Genomic DNA, 13,852 nt, shown 5'->3' on the forward strand with positions numbered 1-13,852 from the left:
GGCCAACTTTCCCCCACAAAATATCCCCCGGATATTGATATTTTCTGGGGGATAAAGCTATACAGCTGTAAAGTGAACAGTGTGAGGATCTCGGCCGGCCAAGTATTTTGGTTGCAGGTGGCCGGCCGGCCACACCCCCTAGCCGGCCGGCTAGGGGTCAAAAGGGTCAAGCTGATTTAGTGGCCGGCCACCATATGATGGTGTCCTCCCATGTGTCCTCAACACAACCCTGTGGTTAAAAGTCCAAGAAAGTGGCTCAAGGGTGTTCAACATTAGCTCGGAAAGAGGGGTTCAAAAGGGTCAGGTGGAATTACTGGCCGGCCACCAACTTTTAGGGTCCTCCCAAGTGTGTACATCACAAATATGTGGTTCAAAGTTCAAGAAAATGGCCCCAAGGTGTTCAACATTACCCCGGAAGGAGGGGTTCAAAACGGTCAGGTGGAATTACTGGCCGGCCACCAACTTTTAGGATCCTCCCAAGTGTGTACATCACAAATATGTGGTTCAAAGTTCAAGAAAATGGCCCCAAGGTGTTCAACATTAGCCCGGAAGTGTGAAAAACGGGCGTCGGAGGGCGTCAGAGGATATATAACTGGTTGCTGCAACAATTACTGGCCTCTCACCCTTCAGTGACCTTTCCAGTGATAAAACAGAGGCACCTGCCAAAGATGAACGAAAACCGTTGCAAAATGAATGTTCGGGGGCCAAAACGCGCAGTTCGAGGTCCCGAAAATGGGCTGTTAAGCACCGAAAGTGGCATTCGGCCACGAAGTGGGTTTCTCAGACCCCAGTGTCCCTTGAAAGGGAGAAAAAAGGAAGTATGCCAAAATTTAGAGCAAACGGAGATGGTTAAGCGGTCCCGAACCGAAGCACACGGCCAACGGTCCCGAAAAACCGGAAACCGGGCTCCGAAATGGGCAAAATGGCCTACGGCCACAAAATGTAGCCCACGGCCACTGAGAGATGGTCTACGGGACCTCTCCCTCCCCTCAGGAAAAGAAACAAAGAAAACCGAGCCTGGTTCGCAAACCGAGGCAAAGCACAAAAGAGGGTTCGGAAGTCCGGAGGCAGGGCTCACGGCCGCGACTCTGAAACTTCTGAATGAGCACATTATGCAACATCACCAAGCGCTCAACTGGTGACGTCTAAGTCTTAAGGTCGGTCAAAAATGGGGTGTCTACAGTTGCCCCTCTTTGACAGAACTCGAAAGTCACAAGTGACGGGAGTGAATGTCAAAGCCCAGAGACGACCCATTTTTGACAAGGCCGAAGACTTAGACAAACGTACAAAGTAAGCAGAGATGTGCCCGCAGGCAGGCCCGCAGGCAGGGGGGGCAAAATGCAAAGCGATATGCAAGAAGCCGAACATAACTCAATGATCATGCAAATGCAGCAAGCTGTAATGAAGCAAGTATTCGCAAATAGATGCAACAGTTTTAAGCAAGAATGCAAAGCAACAACTACATTTCATGCAGTTAAGAATGCGGAGAATTATTCAATCCTCGCCACGTCTCACACGGAGAAGATACGATACCTGCGCGATTCGTCTGGTCGCACCAGCCTCAATTGAACCGTACATACAATATCGTGCCTGCAAAAGAGAGAAATTGCAACAAGTACAATATGCTACCAACACATATCCAATGTGATTCTGGAAGTTTGACACACGCAGTGCTGGTGAGTGAATGCATCGCAATGCGAGAGTGGAACATGCGTGACAACGCATGCTCAAGCATAGAGGTATGCCAATATCAAGAAATGTGCATAAAAATGTGAGTATGCTCACGAGAATGCAAGTTATGTGCATGATAGTGCGAAACGAGCATGAATCTGGGTGCCTGTTTGTCATGAAATAACGAGTACGGAAATGCGTGTTTCGGCAAAAGCGACTCGATCACGGCCTCCGATCCGCTTCCCGGAAAGGCTACAACTCATTCAAAAAGGATACACTTTGATTTTGATGAATGATGATGAAACACATGTCAGATCTTGAAGCTGAAGTTCCGGCGGAGCAATTTCACGACCGGAAGTGTACTTTTCTTAAACTTTTTCAGGTCTCGGGAACTCCGATCTTCCTCAAAATTTGCAGGGAGGTAGGTGAGCCTGTGAGGGACATGGCCGGCCAGTTTTATGGGAAGGGGGAGGTGGCCGGCTGGTTTTACAAAAAGTGGATGGCTGGCCGGCCGGTTTTCCAAAAAGGAAATGGCTGGCCGGCCAGAAAAGGTGGCCGGCCGGCCAGAAAAGGTGGCCGGCCGGCCATATGCCCAAATCCGAGGGCATTTTGGTCTTTCACCTCCTTTCTTCATGCTCTCTCACCCCAAGACTTGGAGCCTATATAATGCAGCCGAGATCTTCTCCTCTCTTGCCTCCTACAACACTTTCTTCTCCAGATCTGAGTTCCATACGCGTTTTCCAACGCCCCACGCAAGTTGTTTCCGCAAAAATATTCAGTTTCAAGCACTTTGAAGCGATTAAATTTCGGTTTCGGAGCTTCTTTTCTCATTTTCGCCACTTGAGGTAAGTTTGTCTCAATATTTGGAAGATTTTCTCGGGAGTTGACTTTTGTTGACTTTTTATTTCCCGGGAGTTGACTTTTGTTGACTTTTTCCAATTTTGACTCATTTTCGCTCATTTTTGCTCCTTTTGCAGATTCTTTGAAAATGGCGGGTAATTCTCCCCATGGTGGAGGCTTTCCAGGTGCCGGGGACGATTTTGATCCTATGACTTTGCCTCCGAGGGTCCGGCCTTTTATTCCCGGGAGGTACAATCCGCCAGCACATGTCCTTCCGCGTGCCGTTTTCCGTCATTTCACTAGCTTTGACGAGCGAGCACCTGGGGATCTGCTTCTCCGAGAGCCAGAGCATCACCTCTCTCATGAGGCCCGAGAGGTATTTACTTCGTTTTCTGTATTTTTCGTACATTTCGCACCTTTGCCATGCTTGAACACGCAGTTTAGCTTATGACATAGTACTTTGCTTGCATCCTGAACATGTGGTTTTAAACACTCGAATTTTTGAACACTCGGCTCATTAATTAATTGCGAATGCCCAGTACATTAGTTAAGAAATGAACACACGGCTCAAACACTGATTTGTCGAACACACAGCCCCGAATTCGAAAGTGAACACACAGCCCACACTTTAAATTTTCTGAACACACAGCCCAGATTAGAATAGTGAACACGCAGCCCACACTGATTGGAAGTTGAACACGCAGCCCAAACTTTAAATTTTCTGAACACGCAGCCCAGATTAGAATAGTGAACACGCAGCCCACACTGATTGAAAGTTGAACAAGCAGCCCAAACTTTAATTTTCTGAACACGCAGCCCAGATTAGAATAGTGAACACGCAGCCCACACTGATAGAAAGTTGAACACGCAGCCCAAACTTTAAATTTTCTGAACACGCAGCCCAGATTAGAATAGTGAACACGCAGCCCACACTGATTGGAAGTTGAACACGCAGCCCAAACTTTAATTTTCTGAACACGCAGCCCAGATTAGAATAGTGAACACGCAGCCCACACTGATTGGAAGTTGAACACGCAGCCCAAACTTTAATTTTCTGAACACGCAGCCCAGATTAGAATAGTGAACACGCAGCCCACACTGATTGGAAGTTGAACACGCAGCCCAAACTTTAAATTTTCTGAACACGCAGCCCAGATTAGAATAGTGAACACGCAGCCCACACTAATTGGAAGTTGAACACGCAGCCCAAACTTTAAATTTTCTGAACACGCAGCCCAGATTAGAATAGTGAACATGCAGCCCACACTGATTGGAAGTTGAACACGCAGCCCAAACTTTAATTTTCTGAACACGCAGCCCAGATTAGAATAGTGAACACGCAGCCCACACTGATTGGAAGTTGAACACGCAGCCCAAACTTTAATTTTCTAAACACGCAGCCCAGATTAGAATAGTGAACACGCAGCCCACACTGATTGGAAGTTGAACACGCAGCCCAAACTTTAATTTTTCTGAACACGCAGCCCAGATTAGAATAGTGAACACGCAGCCCACACTGATAGAAAGTTGAACACGCAGCCCAAACTTTTAATTTTCTGAACACGCAGCCCAGATTAGAATAGTGAACACGCAGCCCACACTGATTGGAAGTTGAACACGCAGCCCAAACTTCAATTTTGCTGAACACGCAGCCCAGATTAGAATAGTGAACACGCAGCCCACACTGATAGAAAGTTGAACACGCAGCCCAAACTTTAAATTTTCTGAACACGCAGCCCAGATTAGAATAGTGAACACGCAGCCCACACTGATTGAAAGTTGAACACGCAGCCCAAACTTTAAATTTTCTGAACACGCAGCCCAAACTTTTCACTTCTGAACACACGGCTACTTCATTTTATTTGCATGCAGCTTATTTCACTTCATCGGCACACAGCCCATTTCATTCCATTGGCACACAGCCCAATTCATTTCATTGGCACGCGGCCCATTTCATTTCATTATTGACACGTGTATTCATTCTGAATGCAGGTTGGTTCTCGCAGTGTACGAGGATATGGCTCTACTGCCGCGAGGGATTGGTATGCTGAGCTCCCGGAGGCTGTCCGGGATTTAGTAGACTTGGTAGGATTCGAGGCTTTCTGCATTGGGTTGTCACGTTGTTCTGCCAGGAGGACTTTGATGGCAGCCTTGGTAGAGAGATGGTGGGACACCACCAACTCCTTTCATTTTTCTGCCACTGGAGACATGACCATGACGCCTCTAGATTTTGCTGTGCTGACCGGCCTGGACATAGGAGGTTGGCCCATCCCCTATGACGAGGACATGGGCGAGTGGGAGGCCGCTTGGACATATCTATTGGGGGCTTGCCCGCCTGTTGAAAGGGTTTCTGGGAGAGTCCGATACACTTGGTTCTCTTCCCACTTCCGGCGGGCGGAGATGGTGCCCGAGACTCCTGAGGAGACGGAGCAGTACACCCGTGGTTTCCTTATGTTCCTCTTCGGGACTACCCTGTTTGCCGATAGAGGGAACACAGTCGGGTTATATTTGTTGAGCGCTCTGGTTGACCTATCACAGGTCAGTAGATATGACTGGGGTGGCGCCGGCCTGGCTACCCTTTACTTTTATATGAGCGCGACCTCCCGCGGGCGGGGCGATTTACTTGGCGGCTACTGGAGAGCCTGGGAGGTACTTTTCTGTCCCCTTGATTTGCATTTCTGCTTTTCATTACTTGTACATTGCACACACAGCGCACTTTTACAGTCTGTATTTTGCTCTCAGCATTTCGTACTTACATTCTGCACTGCTTTTCTCAGCTATGGGTCTATGTATACTTCCCAGCATTAGCCCCAAAGTTGGAGGTGGCAGGGCCCCCCATGACCCCATATTCACTAGTGTTCGAGGGCCCACACCGGCCGAGACCCCGAGAGACCCTCATTTACTTGCGACAGTATTTTGACACTGTGCGGCATTCGGAGGTACTTCAGAACTTTCAGTTCCTTTCATTTTCATCTTTGATTTGCTTTGTATATTCCTGATTTCTGATTGGTTTATGCATTTATCGTCCGCAGATCTCATGGCAGCCCTGGGCGTCTCTGGGTGATGGTCTCCGACTTCAGTATACCGGAGGGTCGGACACCTCCCAGTATAGGGTCCTGCTCGAAGGGCCGGTTGGTAGGGCATGGTTTCTGGGGGAACGCTTTCTGCGTCAGGTATGGGGGTATCTTTCTCAGGATCCTCCCGCAGTACCCCCAGTCAGTATGCGGACTGCTGACAGACTCTCTTTCTCGGAGGTAGTCGGCGCCATGCTGGGTAGTGATGCTTTACTATATCTTGATGAGGGGGACTACGCCACTTACCGTCACATATATTTGATGCCTCCATTGACGGGAGCCCGTACCCCGATGACGAGGCCTGCTGGTATGTCATCCTCGGGCCAGGCCCGGGCTCGGGCTGCAGACGCCCCTTCTACTAGTAGGGCTGGTACATCTAGAGGTGGGGGTAGACCGGTTCCTCCGATTCCGTCGACTTATCCTCATCCTGGATGGCCAGATATGCCAACTGAGTTGATGGCGTGGCAGTATGGAGCTATCTCTCCGACCCCGATCCCGCTAGAGCCTCCGATGCCCAGTGATCGATACGCCATTGATCCTGACTCACCGCTGGTATGCTCCATTGTTTTTCATTCATCATTCAGATGTTTAGACATTCTTTTGTTCACTGATGATTATGAGCTCATATTTGCAGCCACCGCGAGGGTACATGGAGGAGGTGGTTGGACTGGTGGCCACACTCGAGGGCATGGTCCTGCGTAGGGAGGCACAGTTGTCTGTCGCGGGCATTCAGGTACCTTTCAGTTTTCTGGCATTTATCATACTTCTGATGACATGCTGATTTCTACTGCATCGATAGACTACTTGTGTAGAGCACATCTGACACACACCCCACTTGTACACTGTATTTACATGCACCCACTTCACGTAGTCTTTGCTTGTATCTGCATCTGATGTATATATTTGGACTGATGTATTTGAATTGAACTCTTTGTTTTTAGATGCCTTCATGGTCCGGTCAGCCGCAGGCCAGGCCACCTGGGCCTCCTTGGGGAGCTGGGCCGTCTGGGCCTTTTCAGGGAGTTGGGTCATCCGGGCCTTTTCAGGGGGTTGGGCCATCCCGGCCTTTCCGAGGAGCCGGGCCATCTAGGCCTTTTTGAGGAGCTCGAGGAGGGGCTGTCCGCAGACGCAGGGCTCACATTGTAGAGGCGGAGCTTGATGAGGAGGAGGAGGAGGAGGATGATGAGGAGGAGGAGGAGGCTACCGACCGTCAGTCAGAGACATCTGCTGAGGAGGGGGGCTCCGGTCTTGGTTCGGGGAATAGAGGTGAGGCTGAGGGGGATCCTGAGGATGACAGCTCCGACTCAGATGATGATGATGGTGCAGAGGTTGTTCCGCAGAAGAGGATGAAGAGTGCTTCTCATTCCCGCTCCCGAGGACATTGACGCTGCTGTTTTCTGCTTTATTTTTCTTTTGCTAGTAGTTTGTAGCACTTTGCACATTGTTAGGCAGTTTTATTTTTTGTAAAACTTGTACCTTTGTTTGCTGTAAAGCATGATGGAATGAAACAGCTTTTGAAAAGGTGTTTGTATTTTAAACTTTTAGCATCGTATCGCATTATTTTATTTCGCACAAAAATGAAATTGAATGGGAATGCGCATTGTGTAATCACCAAGTCAGGTAGTGAACCGACGCAACAAACTAAGCAACTCAACTTACTAAGATATAACAGAACCTTTAGCAAGTTTACAACTCGATAAACAAAATGCAATAACGTTGACAATGCAAATAAACAAGATTTAAACAAAGATTGCTTAAACAGAGCGCAATGACTCAAAAACACAAAACACGTCCGCTCGACAAACAACTCGATAAGCAAAACAACAACTCAATAATCAAAACAACAACTCGATAAACAAAACTCAGCAACAACAGAGTGTACTTCGGACGATCTGGGCGCCGGAACACATCCGAAACAGAGGGAAATGAAGGCCTTTGACTCTCCCGTTGCATGGAAATGCTTGAAACTTTCCCTCGAAGGGTAAAACAGGGCCAAGGAGGTACACTGGAGCACTGCCGGCCACCTTTGGGAGCCGGCCGGCCAATTTTGTAAAGAGATGGAGCCGGCCGGCCAGTTTTGTAAAAAGTAAATGGTCGGCCAGCCAGAAAAGGTGGCCGGCCGGCCACTTATTCCTGCAGCCACCTGGTTTTTGACACGTGTCCCTGTGAATAGTGTTTTTCCTTCTATAAAAGCCTCAACTTCGGGAACATTCATTTCATCTTAGTTTTACACAAAGATGGAGGCGTTTCTCGCGGAAAATCTCACATCTTGGATCTCTTCTCTAGATGGCTCGGAAAAGCTGAACTTCCGGGGTTTCGGTTTGAATGCACTATTCACGCTGAGCAATACTCCACTACAGCTCCCTTTTCTCCATGTCGCGGCAAGGTTCTGGAACCCAGTGACGCACGTTTTTAGCTTCGGCGGCCAAGAGGTATGTCCCACTTTCGAAGATTTTCAAGTTTTGATGGAGTCTGAATGCTCTGAAGTGATCTTGCCCCAGCTCCGTTTTGGCCATGCTCAGGCTTTAGGGCGGATGTGTGGGCTCACGGCGCATGACGCTCGATCTCTGATCTGCAGTGGGGAACTGGACATCCTCGGCTTGATCCATCGTTTTTCCGACCCCGGTGACCGCAACAACCATTATTGGCAGGGTTTTCGGCAATACGCCCTCTGCTTATGTTTGTTGTCTCACTATCTGCTTTCCTCGGGCTTCGGCGGAGCTAGCATTCGCCTGATTGAAGTTGCCCAAGGCTTGAGGGAAGGAAAGATCTGTATTGCCATGACCTTGGCCGAGACACTGATGGGCTTAGATTCTGTCTATTGCCGGGAGGCGACTAGGTTTGCCGGGAGTCCACTGCTGCTGCAGGTAATGTTTCCCACCCGACCTCACATATATATTTGCTCACATCACTCGACCCTCAGGCTCGGTTTTTTTTTTCTCACAAAACCCTTGTCTTACTTTTCCCTCATCGTACATCTCTCTGTTCTTTATTCTCTCATTTTCCATCCCTCCCCCAGGTATGGTTAATGGACAAGTTGCAGGTTGTGGACTCTTGCCCGGCCTATTCAGCTCGAGGCTACTTCTTTCGACAGCGCCTAGTCAATGCTCTTGACGAAAGGTGGTGGTTCGATTGGATGTGCAATTTGTCCGCAGACGGCATTGCTTGGCATTGTCCTTGGCTCAACCTCCCGGCAATGAGCTATAGTATGTCCCGGCTGATTGGGATCCAATTGATTGGTCTAACCCACTGCGTATTTTATTTTTCGTTCCGGTTCCTGCGTCAGTTCGGTCATGATCAGACCTACCTACCGGAGGGGATTGAGTACCCAGCTGCTTTCCCGGTCCGGGGTGCACAACTTGCCCGATATGCCACAGCATGGAGGACTAGAGAGCTCCTGGCCCCTGCTTCCACTTTCAGTTGCACTTTGTCCGATGAGTGCTTGGATTGGCTCAACGAGGAGGCACAGGTTGGGCCTAGTTTGGCATCAAATGCTTCGTCCAGCTCTGGGAGGGGACGCAGAGATATTTGATTCAACTATGCCCCAAATTTATTGCTTATTTAGCATTTTCAAGTTTTCTTTATGAATGTACTAAAAAAGCAACCTTGATTGTATGCAAGAGCAGGAGAACTCTATTTTGAAATCAATGAAATTGAAGGTTATGGTACTGAAAATTTTCCGCTTTCGTAAAAAGATTAATTTGAACAAAGTCAACTTTTATTAAAACTTTTCAAAACTATTTTCGATGTGGATCAGAACTGGACACGCCGAAGATCTGTCACTGAGACGTACAACTCCAGATCCCCGCAACTGGAAAGTTGCCCCTAGTCTGAAGAACAATGCGGCACTGCACGGCAACGGAAAGTTGCCCCTAGTCTGAGTAACTTTGCACCATCGCGGCAACGGAAAGTTGCCCCTAGTTTGAACAGCACTGTACCGGAGATCACGATAAATGCTGATGGATAAAGATGACTGAGATGATCGAAATGGACAGAGTTGATCGGGGAAAAGTTTATGGCTGAACTTCAATGTGAAGCTGCCTACGTATCCCAAAGATGGGAATCAAGCCTTACGTAGTTCAGGCCAAGGTTCACTCGAGTATTTTCACTCTCCTTTTGCGCTCTAACTTTTGCCAAGGCCGCCCTTTGCGGGTTTTCAACCTTGCGAGCTCAGTTTTTATATTTTCTATTTTTTTGTGCTCTGACTTTTGCCTGGGTCGCCCTTTCGGGTTTTCGGCCTAGCGAGCCTCTCAAGGGTAATATTTCTTCAACTTGTCCATATTGATCGGTTGTGAGAACTTCAAGTCATCTAGATCCATCAGAACCACAGCTCCACCTGACCAGATAGCTTTGATGATGTAAGGACCAGTCCAATTGGGTTTGAACTTGCCCCTTGGGTCGTGGATGGGAGCTCGGTTGTCTTTGAGCACCAAATCTCCTTCTTTCAGATTCCTGGACTTAACCTTCTTGTTGAAAGCCCGGGCAATTCTGCGTTGATAGCCTTGGATGTGGTACAGTGCTTTCAGTCTTCTTTCATCAAAGAGCATGAGTTCTTCGAATCTGCTTTGCTGCCAATCTGCTTCGGCTATTTGGCACTCAGCCAATACTCGTAACGACGGAACCTCAATCTCGATGGGTAGAACAGCCTCCATTCCATAGACCAATGAATATGGAGTTGCTCCAGTAGAAGTTCTGATTGAAGTCCTGTAGCCCCACAGAGCAAATGGCAGCTTGTCTGGCCAATCCCGATAGGTTCCCACCATCTTCTGCAGTATATGCTTGATATTCTTGTTGGCGGCCTCAACCGCTCCGTTGGTCTGCGGCCGGTATGTAGATGACTTATGGAAAGCCACATTGTATTTTTCCAACAAGTCTATCACTTCTTTCTTAAAGTGGGAACCATTATCTGAAATTATCTCGTTTGGCACCCCGTAACGACAGATGATGTTGTTTCTGATGAACTTTGCGACGTGCGACCCCTTCAACACCGCGTATGATTGGGCCTCGACCCACTTTGTGAAATAATCTATCGCTACTAGGATAAACTCATGCCCGTTTGACCCCTTCGGGGTAACAGCTCCGATCACATCAATTCCCAAACCGAAAAAGGCCATGGTGAAGTCATGTTGTACAGCTTTGACGGCGGGATGTTCATGCGGTTTGCATGAATTTGACACTTGTGGCATCGCCGAACAAAACTAATACAATCCTCCTCCATGGTTGACCAGTAGTAGCCCTGTCTGAGGATCTTTCTGACCAGCATTACTCCATTCATGTGTGCACCGCACTCCCCGCCATGGATGGCCTCCATTAGGCGCTTCGACTCTTCAGCTTCTACACAGAGCTTATGCATTCCCAGATGACCCCTTTTGTACAGCTTTCCCCCGCAGATAATGAACTGAGCAGCCATTCTTCTGATGGCCCTCTTATCCTTGGCATTTGCCCCTAGTGGATACGTCTCCTTTTCCAAGAAGTTCCAGATGTCGTAATACCAGCGGTTGCCGTCTTGAACCTCATCTATGGCGGAAATCGATTCGTATGCTGGCGCAAACTTTTGATCAATAATGACTGGACGCATCCGGACTCCGGACGGGATGTCTATCATGGAAGATAGAGTTGCTAGTGAATCTGCAAACCTGTTGTTCTCTCTTACGAGGTGGGTGAAATTTAGCTTCTCAAACCGAGGAATTAACAAATCCAAGGTTTGGTGGTAAATTATCATCCTTTCCTCCTTGACTTTCCAATCTCCTTTTGCTTGAGATACAACAAGGTTCGAGTCCCCAATGACGTCCAACTGCCTTGCCCCTAGTTCTAGGGCTGCTTCCAGGCCAACAATACATGCCTCATACTCTGCTTCATTGTTGGAGACTTTGAACCGAAGCTTGAATGCTAAAGGGATACGGGAATCGTCAGGCGCTATCAGCAACACCCCTATCCCATACCCATACTGGTTTGACGCTCCGTCAAAGTACATCATCCAAGTTTCATCTTCGACGTGCAGAATGGCTTCATCTGGGAATAGATACTTGACCGCTTCATCCCCCTCAACCGGGTGGTCGGCAAGGAACTCTGCTACCGCTCTTCCTTTTACTGACTTGCGCGTTACATACTTCAAATCAAATTCGGAGAGCAACAGCAGCCAGCGAGCTAGCCTACCCGTAAGTGCTGGTTTCTCGAAAAGATATTTGATGGGATCCAAACGTGAAACCAACGTTACAGAGTGAGCTAACAGGTAGTGCCGCAGCTTCCTGGAAGCCCATACCAAGGCCAAACAAGCCTTTTCCAGCGGTGTATAGCGGGTCTCGTAATCCAGCATCTTTTTGCTCAGATAGTAGATGGCCCTTTCCACTTTGTCTTCTGACTCCTGCGCGAGCATGCAGCCCATGGTAGTTTCAGTTACCGAAAGGTACAATATCAACGGTCTCCCCGGCTCTGGTGGTGACAACACGGGCGGGTTCTGTAGATATTCTTTGATCTGTTCAAAAGCTGCTTGACATCGGCCGTCCCATTGGAATTTCTTTCCTTTCTTCAGGAGACCAAAAAGTGGTTCACAAGTCAAGGTTAATTTAGAAATAAACCGTCTTATGAATTGCACTTTACCCAGAAAGCCTCGCACCTCCTTTTCAGTCCTTGGTGGTGGCATTTCTAAGATGGCCTTGATTTTGGAAGGGTCGACCTCGATGCCCCTTTGTGTAATCAGAAACCCTAGCATCTTCCCTGCTGTAACACCAAACGTGCATTTCTGGGGATTCAGTCGCAGCCGAAACTCTTTGATCCTTTGAAAGAATTTTTGTAAGGCGGTGTAGTGGCCCTCTCTTTCTTTGGACTTGACAATCATGTCGTCCACATACACCTCGACCTCTTTATGGATCATATCATACAATATTGTAGTTGCTGCCCGTTGATACGTAGCTCCAGCATTTTTCAACCCGAATGGCATCACTCTATAACAATATGTACCCCACGGGGTAGTGAACGCAGTCTTCTCCCGGTCTTCGGGTGTCATTACTATCTGATTATAGCCTGAGAAACCATCCATAAACGAAAGCAAAGCGTGTCCTGCCGTGAAATCCACCAATTCATCAATGTGTGGCAAGGGATAGTCGTCCTTCGGACTGGCCCTGTTCAAATCTCTGAAGTCTACACAGACCCGAATTCTGCCGTCCTTCTTTGGCACCGGAACAATGTTGGCCAACCAAGTTGGGTATTCAGATACCAGCAGGAACCCTGCGTCAATTTGCTTGGTGACCTCTTCCTTAATCTTGAGGGCCCAGTCCGGGCGAATCCTTCTGAGTTTCTGTTTGACAGGGCGGGCCTCGGGATCAAGAGGGATCCGGTGCTGTACAATCTCAGGATCGATTCCAGGCATGTCTTCGTAGGACCACGCGAAAACATCTTTGAAATCTTTTAATAAAGCGACTAAGCGCTCGGGCTCCTCCGAAGACAACGTGGACCCGATCTGGACCAGCCGCGGGTCCTCCTCAGTACCAACATTCACAGTAGTGATTTCATCCATTAAAGGTTTAACAAATCTTTCCTGCTCTTGATCAATTAATCGTTGCAAAACTGGAGGAATTTCTTCCTCGTTGTTTTCATCAAAATTTTGAAAATCCTGATTTAAGCAATAAATCAAAGGCACAGAAAAATACTCCGAAACCACATCCACATCATTCTCATTAAATATTTCCAAGCCGTCAGATTCCTCTGTTACAACAGACTCAAAAGAAAATGAAAATGACGACCTAGACAGGACTGTGGCATCCGGGTTATCACCCCCAGGAATACTGGACTCAGACCCAGTCGAGCTGGAATCTGATTCCGACGCACAAGATTCGGTGGAATCAGATTCCGGCTCACTACCTGACCCGGAGCTGCTAGATAAAAAGCCTTCTTCATATTGCCAGATGAGAGAAGGTGCGATAGATGCATCCAAGATCAGCGCTGGAAAGCCCGCAGCTATTTCATCTCCAATCATAGAAACCGAAGAGTTATCCCCCAAGCACTCTTGGCCGATCGGAGGATCTGATAGTAGACACGCCAGTGCTACCCCCATTTCAAGCTCTGTGCTCTCAGGATCCACTGTTCTACACTGCTCAACCTCAGTTGGTGGGTCTGTCTGCGCTTCGGCAACGTCATCCCCAGGTAATTGTAAGTCGAAGAAGATTTCGAAACCAGGCACGCGCTTCTTCTCCCCGTTCAGCCATGGTTCTGGGAAGCCGCAGAATGGAAAGTCTTCTCCCTCCCGGACAAAGCATCCGTTTAGGGTA

The 13,852-nt window shown here is 48.3% G+C and overlaps 1 protein-coding gene across 1 annotated transcript; it reads left to right on the forward strand.

Moving 5' to 3' along the window:
• Nucleotides 1-5,549: 5,549 nt before the first annotated feature.
• On the forward strand, nucleotides 5,550-7,123 carry LOC145802134 (uncharacterized). Its single transcript, XM_082894789.1, has 3 exons — nucleotides 5,550-6,137; nucleotides 6,220-6,318; nucleotides 6,527-7,123. The coding sequence occupies exons 1-3, from the start codon at nucleotides 5,733-5,735 to the stop codon at nucleotides 6,683-6,685; spliced, it is 663 nt and encodes a 220-aa protein (XP_082750915.1). The 5' UTR covers nucleotides 5,550-5,732; the 3' UTR covers nucleotides 6,686-7,123.
• The last annotated feature ends 6,729 nt before the right edge of the window (nucleotides 7,124-13,852 follow it).

This window comes from Camellia sinensis, chromosome 11, assembly GCF_055761805.1.
Source record: "Camellia sinensis isolate YWXY chromosome 11, ASM5576180v1, whole genome shotgun sequence".
In the NCBI taxonomy this organism is placed as follows: domain Eukaryota; kingdom Viridiplantae; phylum Streptophyta; class Magnoliopsida; order Ericales; family Theaceae; genus Camellia; species Camellia sinensis.